General features: G+C 41.5%; 1 protein-coding gene across 1 annotated transcript in view; it reads right to left on the bottom strand.

The window, feature by feature from the left end:
• FLT1 (fms related receptor tyrosine kinase 1) overlaps positions 1-21332 on the bottom strand; it is a 176964-nt gene that overhangs the window by 56828 nt on the left and 98804 nt on the right. Inside the window, exon 14 of the mRNA XM_058277019.1 lies at positions 17068-17214. Within this exon, the coding sequence (XP_058133002.1) occupies positions 17068-17214 (147 nt within the window). The remainder of the gene's footprint in view (positions 1-17067; positions 17215-21332) is intronic.

Below are 21332 nucleotides of genomic sequence, written 5' to 3'. Positions count from 1 at the left end.
TACATAGTACTGGGCTTTTTTGGTGTGTTTTAAGATTTTAAATAAATGGGATCATACAGTGTGCATTCTTTTGCAACTTGCTTTCCATTGTCCAGCAATGTTTTTATATTTATCCTTGTTGATATAGTTGATTTAGTTGGAGTTCATATTTTAACTGATGCATAATATTCATTGTATAAAAAAGCCATTGAAATTTTAAAAAATTCCATTTCTCTACTACAGGATAGTTAGGTAGTTTCACAGCAGTGGGCATGGTTATATACACATCTTTCTGTGCTGGGTTCTAGAGGATACATATCCTCAACTCTATTGAGTATTACAAAATTGTCTTCCCAAATATACCAGTTTAACCAGCCAGGAGTAAGAGCTTATATTTACCAAAACTTGGTGCTATCAGACTTTTTTACTGATGGGTGTGAAATAGTATTTGCATTGTTTTAATTTATATTTCCCTGATTACTAGATAGTTGGAATGTCTTATTATTTTTATTGGTGGGTCAGACTTCTCCTGTGAATTGGCTGTTCATATCTTTTGCCCATTTTTTTTTTCTTCTGGCTTATTTGTCTTTTTCTCAATGATTTTAAGATTCTTTATATGTTTTAGAAACCAATTCTTTGTTGGTTGATTATGCTGCAAATCTTCCATCCTATGAACATTTTTTGAACTTCATTTATGGTGAATTTTTAAAATAAAAGCTTTTAAAGTTTTAATGGAGTTAAGTTTATCATATTCTCCATCATAGTTTATATTTTTTGTTACTTGTTTAAAACTCTTTTTCTTTCCTACTTTCATAAAGAATTCTCCTTACATACTTTCTCCTACAAATCAAAACACCTTGTTAGAAGAGTCTTAGTCTTCATATTTAGATATCTAATCCATCTATATTTGGGGGTTGGGAGGGTGTGTGGATGGTGTGAGATAAGGATCTAATTCTGACCATATAAATAGCCAATTATCCCGGCACCATTTACTGAATAATCCATTCTCTCCCCACTTAGTCCTAGGGCCAACTCTGTCAGGTACCAAGTGTCCATATAGCTGTGTTCTATTTCAAGGCTATCTTTTCACAACGGCCTATTTCTCCATCCCTGCACCACATTGTTTAAGTTACCACTGCTTGGTAATACACCTTGATATCTAGGATGGTATGACTCTCTTTCTTCAAAATTGTCTTGGCTATGCTTAGCCCTTTTTTCTTCCGTATGATTTTCGGGTTCGGCTTGCCAAGTTCTATGAAAAGCACTGTTGGGATTTTGATTGGAATTCAATTGAATTTATATAATAGTTATGGGAAATCATCATATTTATTTTTGAGTTGAAGTATAAGAGACTGCCAATATTTTGACCTACGTTAATGCCAATTTAATATGGTTCAATCTGATAATAAATGTCCCCATCCAAGAATATTAAATGTCTTTGAGTTACTTAGGTCTTCTTTTATGTCCTTCAGTAAGTTTATGATTCTCTCTATAAAGATCTTGCTTTTCTTTAGTTAGTTTTATTCCTAGAGGTGTTGACTCTTGTTGTTAGGGAAAATGATGTTTGTTTCTTTGAAGGATCCCTCGATCTGAACTTTCTCTTTCTCCTTTTGGTGGCAGTCATTAGAACTAACATGTAGAACTTATTTAGAAACATGATGCTCTGCTTTGTGTTGCTGAGATAACTTAATCATAGTCCTTTTTGCTTCTAGAGGAATGGCCTAAGTCATTTCCATACGCCTTTGTATGTCTATGGCTTCTGATACAGATTCTTTAACTGCTAAAAACATAAAACTCCCCATGGAAGCTCATTATTTAAGTCCCTTACTCTAAGAAGCTCTATCAGGTTGAACTAATAGAGTGTAGAGCAGGACTTGCAAATGGAAATGCATTCAGGGGTTGGGAGTGCAACATAAATGAGTTAAGTGTGAGATAATGGGAGGGAGACTGGTCTATGGAGCTTGGGAAGCTTATCTCCCATCCCTGCTCAGCTCCAACCAATTGGGACTTGGGGTCCAGCATTGTCTTCTTGAGTTTTAAAGAGAAGGCAGAACTCTGGATTTTTCATGTGAAATCTCATGATTTTTAAATTTGGCAACCAAATCCACTTATATAAATTTATTGTGAGGGCCAAGAAAAACATGTATGCTGGTTAGATTAGATGCAGTTTTGAAATTTTGACTTAGAGGATGCACATGGGGCTATGCTTTTCTATTTCTATCAAGCAAGGACCTCATGATCTGGCCCATCTTTCCAGCTTCTGTGCCCCCTACACCCCTAAAAGCATCCTTGATGTCCGCCATACTGATCTCTTTGCAGCTCACAAGACACTGCAGTGACTTTGTCACGACGTACCCTGGACCTGAGCACGGGCTAACACTTACTTGTCGTTTAATTTTACCTCAAGGATCAGCTGCTCGGGGAAGCATCTCTCCGATGCCCTCAGCCCCCACTCTGTTACTCCCACACCACCCTGTGCATACCTCTATTCTGGTACTTATTTTGTAGTAGAACTGCTGACTTTCTCATTTGTCCCCTCCTCTGTGGGCTCCTGGAGAGCTGCGACAGCTGCGACTCTGCCTTCTCATCACTGAGTATGACAGGCCGCAATCCCTCATGCACTGAGCAAATGACCAAAGAAGCCAAGACAATGAAAAATGGAATGAAGGGGGGTGGAGAGCAAGGAGCTTTGCAATGTTTGCTGGATATTCGGAAACTAAGGTACTGTAGTTCATGCTCACCCCTATTTGGTAGTATTGACTCAGAGCCAGCAGCAGGCCCAGCTCTCCTTGGGATCTGTAAAACTGAATGCCAGTTAATTTTGTCATCTTAAGGTTCAAAATGCTCTAGTTCCAGGAGGTCAGAAATGCAAACTCAGGTGACTTCATAGGTTTTCTAAAACACTAGCTCCCTAGGGACCAGTAAAACTTGACCCTGGGTTGTTTTTACAGGAATCTGCACTGTTCTCCAAGGAGTCTGATGCTGAAACTCCGAGTAAGGATGGGAATGGCCATTTGTGTTGGTTGCTGATGTGGGGGAGATGAGTCAGGGTGTGTGACCACGGTGATCCTTCCTTCACATGGGATGCAGTCTAAATTTCAACATGTGTCCAACATCTTTAGTATTTTGTAATTCAAGGGACTTTGTGAATAATTTTATTTCTTCCCATCAGACCATAAGATAAAGGACAACCTTGACATTTTAAATAGAAGTACCATATGGCCCAGGGAAGGATATGGAATTGAACTTTAATCCAGTTCACCATTGAGTAAATAAACCTGTAAAGCTCTTGGATTCACCTATTAAATAAATACACCCCACGTGTCTACTTGCTGTTGCTATCCTAAATTGGCCCCCAGGTCTGACCAGTGACTCCTGTTTTGTTGCTTGGTTCATCATTCACCATTCACCACCTGTACTTCTGACTTAGAGAACATTATGTCCATTTAATCTGACCAAATTAATCTTCATCATCAAAACTCCCTTCTTTATGCATCAAGGTCCATTCCAAATGGCATCTCCTCTATGCAGCCTCCCTTGGTCACCTCAGCCAGAAGTGCCAATTTGCATCTGTTGGAATTTTATACCCCTCATATTGCACATTTATAGTTATAATGTGGACTTTTTAGCTAATGTTTAAGTTTTTCCAAGGTAGGACTCATTTTCTGTAGACTATAACAAAGTCTCTGGCTCATATAGGTGACTATCGTATGTTGGTTATATAATTAAATATTGATTTTATTTTTTTGGTATTGTGTGATAGTGTTGGCTCTCCAACTAAATGATAAATTCTTTGAAGTTGGTACATAATGCTGTTTTGCTGTCTGTGTCCATTTGCTGTGCAATCTTCTATGTGTTTCTTTTTTTGTCTTCTCTTTTCGTTTTCTCCTCTAGATTTCACTTGGATTTGATCCCAGGGACCTTGGATGTGGGAGAGAAGTTCCCTGTTGCTTGTGCCACCTCAGTTCCTGGTTTTTGTTCCATCTCGCCTTGACTCTCCACTGCATCTCTCTTTTTGTTGGGTCATCATCCTGCTGTCTGGCTTGCCGAGTGGGCACACCTTTACCAGGAGGCCCTGGGGATTGAACCTAGGTCCTCCCATATGGTAGACGGAAGCCCAATTGCTTGAGCCACATCTGCTTCCCCATAATGTGCTTTCAGTAAATGGCAGCTATGTTGATGGTGATGATGTACAGTTTGGGGTACAGAGTAAATACTCAATTGCACCTTTAGCCTGGTAGCACTTATGGGAATTGGTTAGCTAAGAGCTGTGCCTGAACTATGGGCCAGAAGAGCCAAAATATAGATTTAAGATGGCCAATGGACCCCAAGAAAAGTAGAGGCAGAATGTCGGATTGACTTGCCACAAAGAATACAGTGATGATTTTATGTGTCCAGTCAAACTTTGGAGATTGGAGAACCATGGAGCAAAGAAATCCAAGCTTGGTTTAATGGTAAAGGCTGACAAAATTGGAAAATGAAGGATGAAGGGCTCATCAAATGGTGCCAAAAATAATTCCAATGTTTCCAAATGGTCACTATCTGGCTTCTTCCTAATCTATCAAGAATTGTTGCCCTATGATTACAGACCTTGGCAAAACCTTTGAGGATATGAGAAAAAAAGTTGGTGAAGTTTGGAATATTCTAAGAGACCGTGAAAAGCAGCACATGATAGTGTATTAAGCTAGTAGAGAATTATATAAGAATGCTGCAAAACATGGTCTAAAGTAAATTTTGATGAGCAATGTGATTCCTGATGGCAGACTATTTGCTGTTTAGCTGTGAAAAAGACCAAAGAAAGAAGAGAAGCTCTTAGAAGACAATAAGATTGAAGGCGGTGATGAATAAAACAGTATAATATTCATCTCCATGTAAGTCCTGAATGAGAGAAAATCCATAAACAAAGGTCTTTTCATTTGCAATGTCTATTGCTTCACTAGCTTAAATTACAAAATTGGGTTATGATAATAGACTAGCTTCCAAAAGCTTTCAAGAAATTGTAAACCGGTTGACTTGAAGGGGCTATGGGTGACGTGAACACCTTGAAACCATTCCAAAACTACACACATTTCCAAATATTTAAAAATGAAAAGACACTTTTGTGCCCTTTCCTTGTGAACTTTGCTATTATTCAAATAAAGTATTTCAAGATGATTCATGCATTAAAAAAATGTCAAGTGGTATACCCTACACTTACTGGCAATAAAACCTTGGTTATCCACCATGTATCTTGATAAATTGTAAACACACACACACGTGCCTCAGTAAATTCTTGTGCTATGTTCAGATTTGCTGTAGCAAGTCCATGAGACCAGATCCATTTATCCTGCTGTATAGAGCCATCCACCTAAAGCTGCCTCTCTGTGCACAGAGAAGTAGTATTTCTATGACCATTTTGAGATAGGGAAATGGTATCACATTGTATGAGATTGCAGTCAAGACCGTGGTTTTCCATCAACAGAGGAATAATGACATAAATGATATTAAGCCCTACTATATTGCAGTATATAGCTTCTAAACAAGAATGGGGTAGAACTATGTATTGACAGAGAAAGACCTCCAAGGTATATTTCATGATACAAGCAAGTCATGAATCAATACACAGTATGACCTCAACTTAGATCATATCCCAGGGGTGCTGACTTTCCCATCCACACCCAGCATCAGTCACAACTGACCCGATTATCCTTTTTCATCATGGCAGTTAGTATTGATTTTATGCTATACATTGATAGTTTTGTTTGCCTGAGAGATTTATTGCCTATATTTTTCTGTTAGAATTTCCATGTGAATTCAAGGTCTCTGTCTTATTCATTGCTGTATTTCCCAGCCCCTACTATATTCCTGGCACAGAGTTGACTCTCAGTGAATATCTGTTGAATGAATGAATGAATGTATGAATCCCACTTAAGTAAAACAAAAAGCCCCACATGTGTGTATATATACATCTATTGGATGAGATGGAAATGATTGAGAAGATAAACATAAAACAGTTACTTGTGCATTAGGGGATTCTGGGCTACATAGATCTTTTACATTGTGAAAATATATTCATGTATTAACTTGTTTGATTAAAATAAATAAAAAGTAACAGTAGTTTAAAAAATGAAATGATAGGTCTTTTTTCCCCATCAGCAAAGATGGTAAAAGCATTGAACAAAGCTTAAAAGTTTTATAGACCCAAACACTTCAACACTTGCAAAACCTTGAGATATTGACTTGTATAGGATTGAGTCTCTCTTGTATGTTTTTGAAGAAAAAAGAGAAAAGTAGATTTATACTTTACAATTTTGAATTCAAGCAATGAAAGGGACAAACCAAAACCCACTGCATTAGAAGACTGGCTCCAGAAGGGGTGTGTGTGTGTGTGTGTGTGTGTGGTGGGGTAGTGCTGTGTTTTGTGGTTTTTTTTTTTTGCTTTTCAGTGATGGTCAGTTTAATTACAACTGAGTCGAATGAGATGGCTACTTAAGATAAACAATTTGATGGTTTAAGGCCACTGGCAGCAGGAGATTATGCAAAAATGAAGTTTATCACTTGAATGTAGAGCCAGGACAGTGGCTCTTAGTTTGGGGGTGAGTGCCAGAGGACAGGGCACAGTCCCTAAGAGACTGCCCCCCTTACTCTTTCTTACTCTTCTGTTTCTCTCCAGTCTCCATTTCTTTTCTCTGCCACTGGTCCCTCAAGCATGGACTGCCTTCCTACAAAACAAGCTGTAGATCTCGGCCACACCGGATGCACACTCCACGTCCCATCAGAGTCGACAGAAGAGGTTAATTCATGGTCAGAAGGGAGAGGCTTTAGTGGGTGAGGGGTTTCCATATGGGGCGATGGAACAGTTCTGGGTGGGTGGTGGGGATGGTTGCACAACACTGTGGATGTACTTAATGACACTGAAGTGTACCCTTCAGAATGATTAAAATGGTCAATTTTTTTTTTTTTTTTTAAAGATTTATTTATTTATTTAATTTCCCCCCCTCCGCTGGTTGTCTGTTCTTGGTGTCTATTTGCTGCGTCTTGTTTCTTTGTCCGCTTCTGTTGTCGTCAGCGGCACGGGAAGTGTGGGCGGCGCCATTCCTGGGCAGGCTGCTCTTTCTTTTCACGCTGGGCGGCTCTCGTTCACCGGCGCACTGCTTGCGCGTGGGGCTCCCCCACGCGGGGGACACCCTTGCGTGGCAGGGCACTCCTTGCGCGCATCAGCGCTACACATGGCCAGCTCCACACGGGTCAAGGAGGCCGGGGTTTGAACCGCGGACCTCCCATATGGTAGACGGACGCCCTAACCACTGGGCCAAAGTCCGTTTCCCTAAAATGGTCAATTTTATGTTATGTGGATTTTGCCACCATAAAAAAAGGGTGAAGGGGGAGGTCTTTCTAAAGCGGTTGCCCACATCTGCAAGTTCTCTCCCATTTATTTTATTCTAAATTTTTCATTTGAAAATTCAAGATTTTAAAACAAGAAAACAACCAAAATTGATCAAGTAGCAGCGGGTCCCGCTATTAATGAGGATGTGTGATCCCCCAAGTCAGGTCTTACTGCAACCAGCAGCTTTCAGGGGCCCTTCTGGATGGAGTGGGGATGAGGATGATATGCCGTGAGATGCATCCAAGACACTTCCTTTGGGCAAAACATTAGGATATGCTGTAGTGCAATGAATGCATTAGTAATTACCTTCAAGACGTAAACAAGTTGGAATTTGCCAATAAAGAATTATATTTGGGGAAGCAAACTTGGCCCAGTGGTTAGGGCATCCATCTACCACATGGGAGGTCCGCGGTTCAAATCCTGGGCCTCCTTGACCCGTGTGGAGCTGGCCCATGAGCAGCGCTGATGCGTGCAAGGAGTGCCCTGCCACGCAGGGGTGTCCCCCACATAGGGGAGCCCCACGCGCAAGGAGTGCGCCCCGTAAGGAGAGCCGCCCAGCGTGAAAGAAAGTGCAGCCTGCCCAGAAGTGGTGCCACACACATGGAGAGCTGACGCAGCAAGATGACGCAACGAAAAGAAACACAGATTCTTGGTGTTGCTGACAATACAACAATGGAAGCAGACACGGAAGAATACGCAGCGAACAGACACAGAGAGCAGACAACTGGGGCAGGGGGGAGGGAAGGGGAGAGAAATAAATATATTAAAAAAAAAATTTTTTTTTTAAATCACATTTTGGAGGCTAGGATTCAGTCTCCAGATGTAATTTCTACTGATTTCCAATACAAAATGGGACTCTACATCTGGATTGCTATATGTTTCTGGATGTAAACCACAGAACTCTATGACTCTATTTTTATGTCTCCCCGTACTAGCCAAACGTTGACAGGTAACTGCCGATTTGCAGAAAGTGTGTGAAGAAACAGCCCCTGTTTTTCCACCATGTTAGGGTGATGGTTAAAATAAGGGGCCCAGTGCTGGCTGGGCTTGGGGCTGTAGATGACCTCTGGCACTGCCAACCTGCTAAGCGTTCTCCCTGCTGCTTCCCCACACTGTTCCTTACTTAATTCCACACTTTCCTCTCAGCTTCTACATGTACATGTATCCTTTTCCAAGGATAAACGTGCGATGTGTTCCGTGTCCCTCATGTTTATATTGTCCGAAGTACAGATAAAGCCTGAGAATGTGTCTGGCAGGTCTGGCAGGGCACCACAGCGCCCTGGATCTCCACTAGTGACGCCCGGTCTTTTGGGGCTTGGTACAGAGACCCCTTATCTTGAAGGCACAGAGTGAAGAGGCAGGAACGGGGAGCACAGCTGCTTTAACAGGCACACCAGCAGAGCAACTCTGGCCTCGGTGGAGGTGATAATTAATACTGTCAGGAAATAACTAATTATTAGATCATTCATCTCATTACTTTAGATTTTCATTATCTTGATCACAGCTCACCTTCCTAAGTATATACACCCTAAGTATATGCACCTAGGTATCCTGTATACCCACTTCTTTTCTGTCATATTTCTTAATTCATTATGTACCACAGGAGTAGATTTCATGAGAAAGAAAAGGCAGCTACTACTCAAGTTTTGCAAAACGCAGTTGATTTTTCTCAACGTCATTATTACTAAGAAACCAAGCCAAGCCACTGATTCTACTAGCCTGCGAGTGGGCAAGTGGGCCTTAACCCCCTCCTTCACTTCTCCCCCCACTTTTCCTTAACCCTTTTCCTAGATCTGTTAAAGCCCCCTGACAATTCAGACCTGCTTCTGTCCCTCCAGGTACAAGGATAAGTCACCTCCATCTGAAGTCAGGGCCTACAGGAGCAAATGTGTGGTGTCTGTGATATACTGGGGACAGAAAAATGTCTCTTTCAGGTCATTAGAGAAACACTTAGACCAAGAAGCTGCCCTTCAAGGAGGGAGATTAGTCATGGGGTTAGAGGAATTATCTCCTGCTCCTGCCCCGTCCCACACGACAAAAGTCACTCCTGAGCCCTTTGCTCCTCTCTTTCTGCTTCAACCTTAAAACCCTTTAAAATGTTAAGCTGTCACAGAATTTTAGTTCAAATAGTAGTTTGATGAAGGTTTCTCCGTTCAGGCAGAAGTAACTAAAAACATCTCAGGTCAACATTGATTCTGTTCTCTTAAATGCTCTCAGCATTTTATTGACTTAAGGAAACCCCATTTTTCTCCGCAGTCATTTGTGAGACGGCGTGTGCTTGTGTTATTGCAAAGCTCAGCCAGACGGGCCCTCTGCCACATTTCAATTCCTCAGAGGGCCATATCGATTGAGTTGCCAATAGTCCCTGTTGCACCACTAATTCAGCTGTCACAGCTTTAAACATTTTAGGACCTCACTGAAGAATCTGGGAAGAGTAAGAGGTAGAAAGGTGACATTTTGATCATTTTGGAGGAGCTACCGATCCTCGGCCAGGTGCCTGGAGAAGTAGCAAACAGGTTGGGACAAGGGTGGGGAGAAGGGGCACGATGTTCGCCAAAGTGACTTCAAATCATGAGCCTCCCTGGTTCCGAGGGATTACTGCCAAGTACCAGCTGATGAAGTAACTAGAAAATGACCTTGAATAAAAGGGTCAATTTGGACCAGCAGAATATCTCAATCTACATATAATACCAGGAGTTAAAAATGCTTTTTGACCTGAATAAAAGGGGGAAATGGAAAGGACAAATGAGTTTATATGGCTATGAGCCTCCAAAAAGAGCCGGGAGGTTATCAGAGGGGTTGCCCTTATGCACACCTCAGCAGAGTCCCAGAGACAGATAAAGTAGATACAACCCTGGGTATTGGTTCTTCTGAGGGCTACAGAGACCCACAGGTTCTGTGGTCATGGCAGATGGAGTTCAGTGCCATGTCAGTTGGCCCTACTTTGGAGTTTGTGTTTCTGTGTGATGGAGCTGGACTTAGATGTGATCTTTGTCCACAAGCCTCTCCTGTTACTTTTACCGGAACTGTAGTTGGTGCTGGGGTCTAATGTATACTCAGGGGACCTGAATCTCTGGACTGACCATGTTATAGCCAGGCCCTGAGCCTCAACAGACTTGCAATTCCTACACTCTGGTTTACTGGACTTACTCCACTCAGCTAACATGGAGGTGAAGAAGGTCAACCACCACACCAGGGAGCCAAGAGTGCCTACAACTGCAAGCAGGAGAATTGCCTCCAGCATCCATGTGGAATCTAAGCCCCCTCTTGATATAGATGTGGAGTGGACACAACCATTTTTAAGGTCCACAGGATGGAGGAATAGAGTATGGATTAGAGTGGACTTACTGATATTCTATTCATGAACTATTGTGATTAGTAATCGAAGAAAATGTGGCACTGGTGTGGAGAAAGTGGCCATGGTGGCTGCTGGGGGTAGGGAGTGGGAGGAAGAGATGTGATGTGGGGGCATTTTCGGGGGTTGGAGTTGTCCTGGGTGGTGCTGCAGGACGGTTACCGGACATTGTATGTCCTCCCATGGCCCACTGGGTGGACTGTGGGAGAGTGTGGGGTATGGTGTGGACCATTGACCATGAGGTGCAGCGGTGCTCAGAGATGCAGTCACCAAATGCGATGAATGTCTCATGATGATGGAGGAGATTGTTGTTACGGGCGGAGGAGTGGGGTGAGGGGAGTGGGGGGTATATGGGGACCTCATATAATTCGAATGTAACATTAAAAAAATAAAGACAAAAAAAGAAAAGAAAAAAAGATCGTCCCAAGTCTGGGTGCAAACCTTTTAAACTTTTAGCCAAAAAGAAGAGAATGCTCCTTAAAGGAAACTTGGGGCAATCCCTGTAGCTCTAATAATCAACTTGGGCTCAAGGAGCCGCTGTGGGTCAGCACTCGTTTGAGCCCCTTGTGCTGCACGTTCGTGGCATCGTGCCTTTTCCTCTCATCTCCAGTCCTTTCTATTATTCTCATTTCGGAACCCCCACTCTCTCTTTACCTGGTCCTTCAGAGTCCACACGCCTTTATTACCAATGCTTCGCGCACAGTCAGTCCCTCCCAAAACTCCCGGTTGCTCCTTTACTCATTTTTTATTTGGCGGCTCTGCCACCTTTTGGCAGATTTTCTCTTATTTCCTCTTTATTGCCTTTCGGTTCTGTGCATTCCACGAATAACTGGGAGCCTAATTTATGTTCTGCTTTAAGTAGGAAAATTAAAGCACAAAGGGTGTATTTTACAATTACCTAATGTATTAAAGATATTTTAATTCTGGGATTGAGCCCTATCATTTTCTGCTTGCTGGGTTGATTAATTCACCTTCTTCCATTTTCAGACTCCTTGACATGGTGGTTGTGAATGAGCAAGACATGTGTGATGGCTGCTAAAGAAGCCGTGTCCATTTCAACATACACAATACACTTCATGACATTAGATTTTAGTGTTCCTGCACTGCTGTCTTCATAGAGCCTAGCACAGGGCCAGGCACAATACAGCTGCCGTAGGAATATTTGTTGAGTAAATAAATGTGTGCTGGGCTGGCATGAATTCTGGACCTTTTAAAACTTCAAAGTAACTAGGTTTGGGTTCAAAATAATTTTTTACTTTATTTGGCATGTCTAATATAAAAATATCTTTAATATGCTTTATGAATGTTTTCAATATTTATTTCAATTGTGCTTTAAAGGATCTACAGTCTTTGAGAAGCTTAATCTTTAAGGGCTAGAAATGAGAAGACATTCAGAGTTTTTAACATGTGTGTCACTTCCAGGAGGTCCCTTGAAACCAGTGCCTAGTTGTCTCTTTGTGGGGATCTGGAGTCAGACTCTTTGGGGTACCACGTGCCACCTGCGGGGTCTGGGGCATGTTTTCTCCCCACTCTGTTCCAGGACTTCCTCATCCTCTAATCTGTAAAACGGCTCATCACACAAACCTTACAGGCCTGTTAGGAGTGAACCCGCTGATGACCAGCCAAGTGCCGAGAACAGCACCTGGCACGAAAAAAGAGCTGATGAGTGATGGTGAAATAAAAGTGACCCGGGGAATGCATCTAGCAGTGGCATCTACCCTTCCTCAGAGAGTTATGAAAAGTAAATTTTTGTAAAACACTTAACTCCGTGCTTTGGAACCTGGTAAAGGCACAGTAAATCTTGATGATTGTTTTTAATAAAGGAGACCAATTAGGATACCCTATCCTCAAAGGTTTGAAAATAAACGCACTCAAGTGAACAATTAAGTGGTGCACCCTCTGGCATGAATGGTCAATAAATCTGGACCTCATGGCAAGAAGAGTCACCGTGTCCTGGGATGCGGGGGAAGGACCTGTGGAGGAGGCAGGGATTAAAAGGGGGTGAGAAGAACTTAGGCAGTGAGAGGGTAGAGGGCTCTCCAGGTAAGCATGAAAGCTGTTTGCGGCCCGGAGGCAGGGGCGAGAAGAGAAAGTAGATGCTGAGGACAGAAGGGTGTCCTTGGTGGGGCTGTCGCTTGGCTGAGGTCCTTCAGACACCAGCGTGGGCCTGGGAGCACGCGGGCAGCAAAGGGCAGGCACCAAGGCAGCCAGGTAGCCGGGGGGCCTCTGCACACCTGGACCCACATGGCCGGGGCTGCCCAGGCTGAAGTGCCGAGCACGTGGCCGAGCACACCCTGCCCTGGGCCCATGTTCCCAGGGGCCCTTCTCTTCCTGCCTGCTGCCCTCTGGCCCCAGAAGCCACTGCTCAGCTTCCAGAATGCTTTCTTGAAACTGCATTTCTTCTGTAGAATGACTGTGCCCCACTGAAAGCTTTTCCCTGAAAGGAGATGAGAAGGGAGGGAAAACGCTCCAACCACCTTCAGTCCTGCCAGCAGGTGTCTTAAGGCCATTGTCTGGAGTGGGAGCACATGTGTGTGCAGTGCTTCCCCTCTCGTATTTTTTTTGGAGTGGAGCAAGTTGTCACTTAACAAATAACAGTGATTACGCGCCAGATCCTACCAATTATCCAAGGTCACCAAAATGCTCCTGAATAGCAATCCTTTTTGAGTGGCCAGGTGTCATAGAAAAGATGCGTCTGCAGTCTCCAAAGGATATACGGCTTCTTCTCAGGGTTTTAAAACTCTGCCTAGCTCTCCCAAGCCTGCAAATCCAATGAGCTAATTCTCAGTCGGTTTTGGATGTGATCGGGAGGTTCTTGCATCTCAGCTTGGGGACAACTGCTGGGTGAGTCAGGGATTGTTACTTTGGTTCCCTGCAATCTTTACTCATAGGTTTCAAAAGAAATAACCATAAGAGTGTTTTTAAGATTTCCAGAAGGGTCAGTTATGGAGCATATGGCTTTGGCTACTGCATTTGCTGCCTCAAAAAGGAATATTACATATGAAATTTTATAAACACTTAATACCTGTAGGAGATTAACCATCTCCAGAAAATTGTGAAATCCCTTTCCTAAAGTTAATTTTAGACAATGAATGAAGGGAAGAGAGACAAAGAGCTAAACACCAACAACCAACAACTCAGCATTTTTGGGCGTCATAGATGTTAACAGACGTAAATTAGGATGATATTTATAAAAGATCTCGTAGAAGCATTTGTATAAGACTCTTTTGACATTCTTCTTTTGGCTCTCAGAAGATCAGAGAAAGCTGGGGGAAGATCTCTGAAAGCTTAAGGAGTTGTTTGACTTTCGAGCAGACTTATTGCCGAACCCTTTTCATACCATTCCAATGAATTCTGATGACTCACAGGCTAGTTTCTCGATCAGGTGAGTCTAGGGGGCGCATCAGAAAGTAGTATTCGCTAAGCAGCCTGGGTATGTCAACGAATTTAAACCTTATTACATCCTTGTGCCATTACTATTAGCCCAGTTTTGAAAATAAGGAAATAGGGCCTCAGAGAGCAAGGAGATGGGAGTTGCTCAAATTCTCCTGACTCGTGATGGCAAAGCTGGGCCTGAAAGCCTGACCTTCTGTAGCTCCTCACAGCCGTTTCGCTTGTGGCACTGAGGCTGTGCCTGGACAGTTTCTGGTCTATCCTCTAGTCTCAGAATGACCATGAGCTTTGAGGTGGTTCAACTCCAATTCCTTAACTCACCTCCAAAGCATGGAAACTGAATGCAAGTCAACAGTGCTTCTTTCAGAAAACTACCCAACATCTTACATTAGCATGCCATTAAAGTATTTTGTGACCTACTAAGTTTGAGGAATACAGAACTTAACACCACAGTTGACCAGGTTTTTTAGTGCAGGACTTCTTTGGACCTTTGATATGCCAATGGGAGTTCTAAGGGGAGGCTATGGCATGCATTGTTTCACAAGTTATTAGCTTATTCATGGGTTCATTCACCCCTTTATTATGGTAGAATACCCCAAGGGATTGGTGTCTCATCAAACAGTTTTGGAAATACGCATCTTGGCAGCGTGTCATCTTGGGCAAATTACTTTCCAAAGGTCCCTTTCATCTTTGACAATTTTATGCTATGCTACCTCATCTCACAAGTCCAGGTATATCTGCTACCAAATGAACCTGCTAAATATAGAATAACATTTTCTGAAAGCCATTCATTCATTTGTTCAAGAAACAATTGATTTCCAAGCACTATGCTAGGTTCTGAGGCTATATCATCAAATAAAATGCAAATAAGAAAAAGATGCATTGTCTGCCTTCAAGCAAGGAAGATGACTGAAAAACAACATAGTGAGAGAGCATGAATATGCATAGACTATGCAGACACACAGGAACTGATGATAATAAAACAATACAATTGGAGAGAAGCAGAAATATTCGTAAGTAATAAGCATGCAGGATAGTTATCCTTTTTGTGGGATTTAAGAAAAGCCTTCGGGATGGAGGACACTGATCTGGTCTCAAGGGACGGCTAGGCATTAGATGAAGGGCAGGTACTCCAGGGAGAGGGGACATCAGAACAAAAGCTTTGGGTGATGAGGCCGAATAAAGTGTGCGGGGATCGACAAGAGCTTAGCTTTGCTAGAATATGAAATTCAAGGCCGGGCAGGGCAAGCATGAAGTTACAGGAGTAGGCAAGGGCCCGTTGCTGAGGGCCTTCTCTCCAGCAGATGGTGAACTTTACCCTGTGTGATGGGAGGCCAGTGGAAGGCCTGAGGCAGGGGAGAGGGGTTTCAGAACCGCATCTTACACTGCTGTGGGAGAGACAAGCAAAAAGGGAAAAGAGAGGTAGGGAGAGCAGTCAGGAAGCTGCTCTAGAAGCTCAGGTGATGGGTGATCACACCTGAAGCAAGAGAATGTCAACAGGGAAGCCAAGGAATGGATGACCTGGTGAGCTGTTAAGTAGGTATCACCTGCTCAACCTGGTGACTGCCTAGACGAGCAGGGTGACGAGAGGCTGTCACCTTCTAGATTGGACGATTAAATGTGTGATGACTGTACAAGAAGAGGTGCTACTTAATGGAGAAAAATGATGTGATGAGATCGACTTTGGAGCTGTGAGTGTCAAGACCTTTTTAAGACATTTGCTGATTAAATTCTGGAGTTATACTACAACCCCATTCTGTGCATTAAACTCAAATGAAAATTTGTTCTGAGTAGAGGACTAACATTCAAAGGCCATTCCAGGTTGCCACTTACTTCTTTAAGATTTTTGGAATATTGCGAATAGATGACAGATTGAATATAAATAGAATTATTCATCAAAATCCTAAATAGGGCGGCGGATTTGGCCCAGTGGTTAGGGCGTCCGTCTACCACATGGAAGGTCCACGGTTCAAACCCTGGGCCTTCTTGACCCGTGTGCAGTTGGCCCATGTGCAGTGCTGATGCGCGCAAGGAATGCCCTGCCACGCAGGGGTGTCCCCCGCATAGGGGAGCCCCACGTGCAAGGAGTGTGCCCCATAAGGAGAGCTGCCCAGCGCGAAAGAAAGTGCAGCCTGCCCAGGAATGGTGCCGCACACACAGAGAAATGACACAACAAGATGACGCAACAAAAAGAAACACAGATCCCCATGCCGCTGACAACAACAGAAACAGACAAAAAGAACACGCAGCAAATAGACACAGAGAACAGACAACCGGGGTGGGGTGGGGGGGGGGAAGAGGTGAGAAATAAATAAACAAAAAAATGTTAAAAAAAAAACTAAATAAATCAAATTTAATCTTACTTAGCCATAAAATTATGATAGGCAATAGACAGTGTTTATATTCACTGTTATTTCCATCAAATTGAAGACCCTGCATTGTTATGTAAAACAATTCAAGTCTAGTCATTTTCAAGAATATTATTGAAAGAAAATAAACCCATAATCTTTAGTTTAGTTTCGATTTTTTTTATCAATATGATAAAACATCTTTGAAAATGGTCTTCTTTTTATAAAACAATTAAAATAAATTAAAAAGATTATGAATTTACTTTTCTGGACTTTATATATGTCAGATATTGAAAACTTTGCAATCTCTCTCAACTCTCTTAGCTGTCAGGAAACTGAGGCATTGTCTATGGGGCTCCAGTCATTTCCTGGTGAATGTACTAGATAAAGTAGCATTCCAGCCAAATGGATTCTGTCAAGATCCTCCTATAGAGTTAACAACATGGTCTGTATAAGAACTGGCCCAAAGACTCATCATTTGATTTAAACATGAACCAGAGACCAGTTGATGCAGCTCTAACAGCAAACAATTCCAGGGTACTAGAAGGAGGTGACAGGGAAGTTAGGGTATAAAGGGGATGAAGAAGGATGAGGAAGGGTGAACATAAGGAAAAAAAATCTCTTACCGGGTTCTTGCTGTATTTTGAGATTGTTTTTAAACCAGGTTATCTGAGGCTCCGGGACACCTTTGGCACGACAGTCTAATGTGGTGGAGTTGCTGAGGGCTACCGTTTGATCACTGAGGTTTCGCAGGAGGTAGGGGGCTTCCTGATCTAATGAACAGAAAAAGGGAACTGTCATCACTCATCAGTTGTATTTTATTGTATTTGCATATCCACATTTTAAATATAGAAATAGCAGAACCCAACTCTCAGTTTTATTTGGATCTTGTTCCCTGAGTTTTTCTTCTGTGGCTAACACGCTGCTTCCTCCTAAATAAGTTGCTACGATAGCCTGAAATTTGTTAGAACACAGAGCAAAATAAAAAGTTAGATTCTATATATTCAGATTTCAAGACACAGGTTTTTGCCTGGCCAATTAGGATTTTTCCTTTTCTTTTTGGAAACTTTTCTACAATATTTTGCAGAATATCTTAGGAGATAAAAATGAAAGATATGATTTTGCATATAGGCTGTAATGAAGTTTTACCGAAATAAAGTGTGGTTGTGATGACTAATACAAATTTGCATGTATTTTATTGATGTGTGTGTGCAGCTGTGTCAGGAACTTAAATTTTAAGGCAGTAGACCAAACAGGAGAATTCCTTGAATTTAGAAAGCTTTATTGATCATTTCTTTCCCCCATACCCTCCCCAAATGCAAGTATCCAAGGATTAATTCAAGAGGCAGAGGCACAGAATTTTAGGTTTTGCACTATATAATAATAATTACAAATAATGAATTTTATATTATTTTCTCTTAAAACATACAAATATCATACAATACAATTTATTTTAATAAAATGTCAATCAATATAGTACAACAAAATGAACTTAATACATTAGGATGCAATACATTACAACATTAAACCCCGACATGGGAAGGCAGTACCCCCAATACCCCCAAGAGTACAGTGTCTCTATTTAATGAAAGTGTAAGTCAGTCCTGCTGATATGTATACATTCTAGTTAGGTGGGCACTGCATTGGTAGCCCAAGCTTTCAAGGTAAAAGAATAAAAACAACTGAAGTCTTTCCTACCTTCCCAAATCATTCCTTTCTTCCCTTAAAATAATAAAACTTCAGAACAGAAATCTAAAAAGTTTTGGCATACCTTACTTTACATCACTGGTTTCAATTGCATGTTATGAGCTTTCTCTGACCATTCCCCGCCCCCTCATCTTAGTGTACTAAAACTGTGAAAGCAGCTCAGGAGTGGTTGCAATGCTACAGGAGAAGATGCATTGCAACGTCTTTGATTTCATGTCCCCGACAGGATTCTGCCAAGACCCCAACCCTTTCTCTTTTTGTTCCTGCAGGGAAACTGTCAGGATTTGCCTTCATTAAACTCACTTAGAAATCCTCAGTTAAACTTTCATAGCATGTTGAAGAAGTATAATATGGCAGGGTTACTACTGTTAGGAGAAACCTCTTTCTTGCTACATTTTGACTCCCATAGCTTGTTATTAGTCTTTGCTTAACTTTGTACAGAATGAAATCTGAAGGCAGAAAAAGTGTTGAGGAGAGCACTCTGATAAAACCTTCTCCAAATGTCACGGAGAACAAATGTGAGCAACTCTTCTCTTGCCTTCTCCAGAACATCCTTCTTATTCTAACTTGCCCCTGAGGGCCATTCCAGGATGTCTGTGCATTCAAAACCTTCAAGGCAGGATAACTTGTCCATGCTTTGTCATTGTAATTTTGGCATTTCTACACAGTAAAGACCCCAAGCACATCAGTGAAACATGTTAAGATATTAAAGAACACTATCATATTCCCCTTCAAAATTTGACTGATCCCATTGCAAACACAGATCCAGTTCACTCTGTTGTACTTTTAATAGCTTCCCCTAGTGCACAGACTATTTCCCATGCACTAAATAGGATGAAATAATCTATCATTGTCCATATGCCTTACTATAAAAAGGAAGTTTGAATACAGGGCTCACAATATCGAAATTAATCAACACAGACAAGATTTGGTCTTCCCTGACAGGTGTATTGGAAAAACAATGCTAATATAGAAGAGAAACTTTTATTTTAACAGAATTGTTATGAAAAACTCTCAAAGGTTCTAACCATACAACAAACTTCAGAAGAGAAGCAGCAAAAAGGTTGCAGAATAAAAACACAGGACTCTCAATTAAATACAAGGTTCACATAGACATATCTGAAACAAACAGTATTATGATTGTTGTTTCTTTGTACCCATTTAGGAAAATGTCCTCCTATGTGAAAAGTGTCATTTTTGACTAGTTTCAAATGCCCAATCTTATACAGAAATCAGCCCAAGGAATCGTTTTTTATCAATTCCTTTAGATGTTGCAATAATCTACTTTGACATTTCAAATAGGAAAAGTACATTGAAACCATATTTTTAAACCTAAGCGACCTGATGACAATCAAAAGCTGGTTTCCAAAATTAAAGTCTGGCTGATCCCTTCAAATCGAGAAAAATCAGATTTAACGGAATATTTCTGCTGGTTAACAATAGCCAAATTTGGTAGCTTCCATCAGGTTCTTTTACTTTTCAATGCTATAGCCCCAATGATCTGCCAGGTCCCATAATTCATGGTTTCCGCCTTCCATTTGGAACAGGGTTCGAGGAACCAGCCTCACACCCCTACTCTGTCTTAACTGTTCTCCATATTAAGCTCTACTGTTTTCCTTCCACCCTCTGTCCTTCCCCCATGCCACACCCAACAGAGAAAATAACACAAAACAAAAAAATCCACCCAATTGTTTCTTCTTTGGGGAAGGATTAATTATACAATGAACAATTAATGTACTCTATGGAATTCTTAAAATCATCTCTTAGAAATACTGAAAATATTAAAATATTAATATCTTCTTCCTCCCAACAAACACTGCTACTAGAATTTGAAGAGGAAGGAAATAATGTTTTCCATGTTCAATTTGCCATTTTTTTTTCATAATCCATCCCCAAATCATTCCATTTGCCTTTTTAGCTTTAGTAAAACTTGAGGCCCCAAAGATCTGTGGCACTGAGGTATGGTTTCCTGAAGGAACATACTGACTTATAATGAACAAAGTCGCCAGGCCAAAGAGCTATCTATAGGTAAAATTTCAAGATACAATTGATTATTCTTTCCTTTGGGCTGACAACTTCCAGGTTACTAATTGTTTTCAGAGCATTTGGAACTCCATAAAACTGGCATTCTGGGGAAATGCCATTGTTTACTCTTTCACACATGACAAAAGCAATTCCCACGTGAAAGACAAGTTTAGCCGTGGGACAGAATCTGTTACCTAAAGAAGGAAACAGTCTGGTGAGTTCCCAAGCCTGGAAAGTTGTCATATTGTCACCTCCTATTGAACTGCCCAGCCACTTTGTTTTTCAGCCATGGCTATTTTGGTCATTACAGTTTGTTTTCCTATAGTTCATGCTACATATAATGATCAATTATAAATGAAAACATTAAAAATGCATATTAAATTGGTGAAAAGCTTACTTTTTCTCCAAACGCAAGCTTAAAATAAGAGATCACAATTTCTCTTGATTTAAAAATGCTGCGTTTTTAAAATGACTTTGCATTCTGCTTCTGTACTTTTGACAGTTCTTGATCCCCATTAAAAATCCTATTAACATTTGCATATGGGAAAAGTAGCCTTTTTTTTTTTTTTTAATGGACACACTTTAAATTTATCTTTGGAAGAATGCATTAAAGCTCTGGTCACAATAGCTTTTGTTCCCTTGATAAATTGATAGTGATACACCTTGAATGCCATCATTTTAGCATGATAAAGTTCTTAAAAAGAATAGCCAGGGGATAAAAATATTTAAAACCAAAGCATGGTCCACTTTCTCTCAGGCTGTCAGGGGCACAGGCCAGCCAGAGGAAACCCGAACCTGGCCTGGCCTGCCAGCACCCCAGGGTGGCCTGAGAGGAGGAGGTGCAGGTGACTGGGGCAGACTTTGAGTCTTCCTCTGGTGATAAACCTTAGTCATCTCTGAACGACATCAACATCTCGCACCCCTCCCGCCCCATTTGGAAGCTCCAGCTTAAGATTAATGTGCTTAGTGTAAAAAAAAAAAGGCGAAACAGAAGCATTTTCAAATAAATAAGCATTGTAACTTGCTATTCACAAATCAGAGCAGATGCAAAAGTTCAAAATCAAACCAAGCAGAGAGGTCCTGACAGAGTCTCAAATTCAACCGTACTTGTTTTCTGAACTGGAGAATTAACTTATGCATGTCCATCTTTGGTAGCAAT

Source organism: Dasypus novemcinctus, chromosome 15 (assembly GCF_030445035.2).
Source record: "Dasypus novemcinctus isolate mDasNov1 chromosome 15, mDasNov1.1.hap2, whole genome shotgun sequence".
Lineage (NCBI taxonomy): Eukaryota > Metazoa > Chordata > Mammalia > Cingulata > Dasypodidae > Dasypus > Dasypus novemcinctus.
The sequence above is the reverse complement of the archived record's forward strand: the minus strand, read 5'-3'. Positions and strand labels throughout refer to the sequence as shown.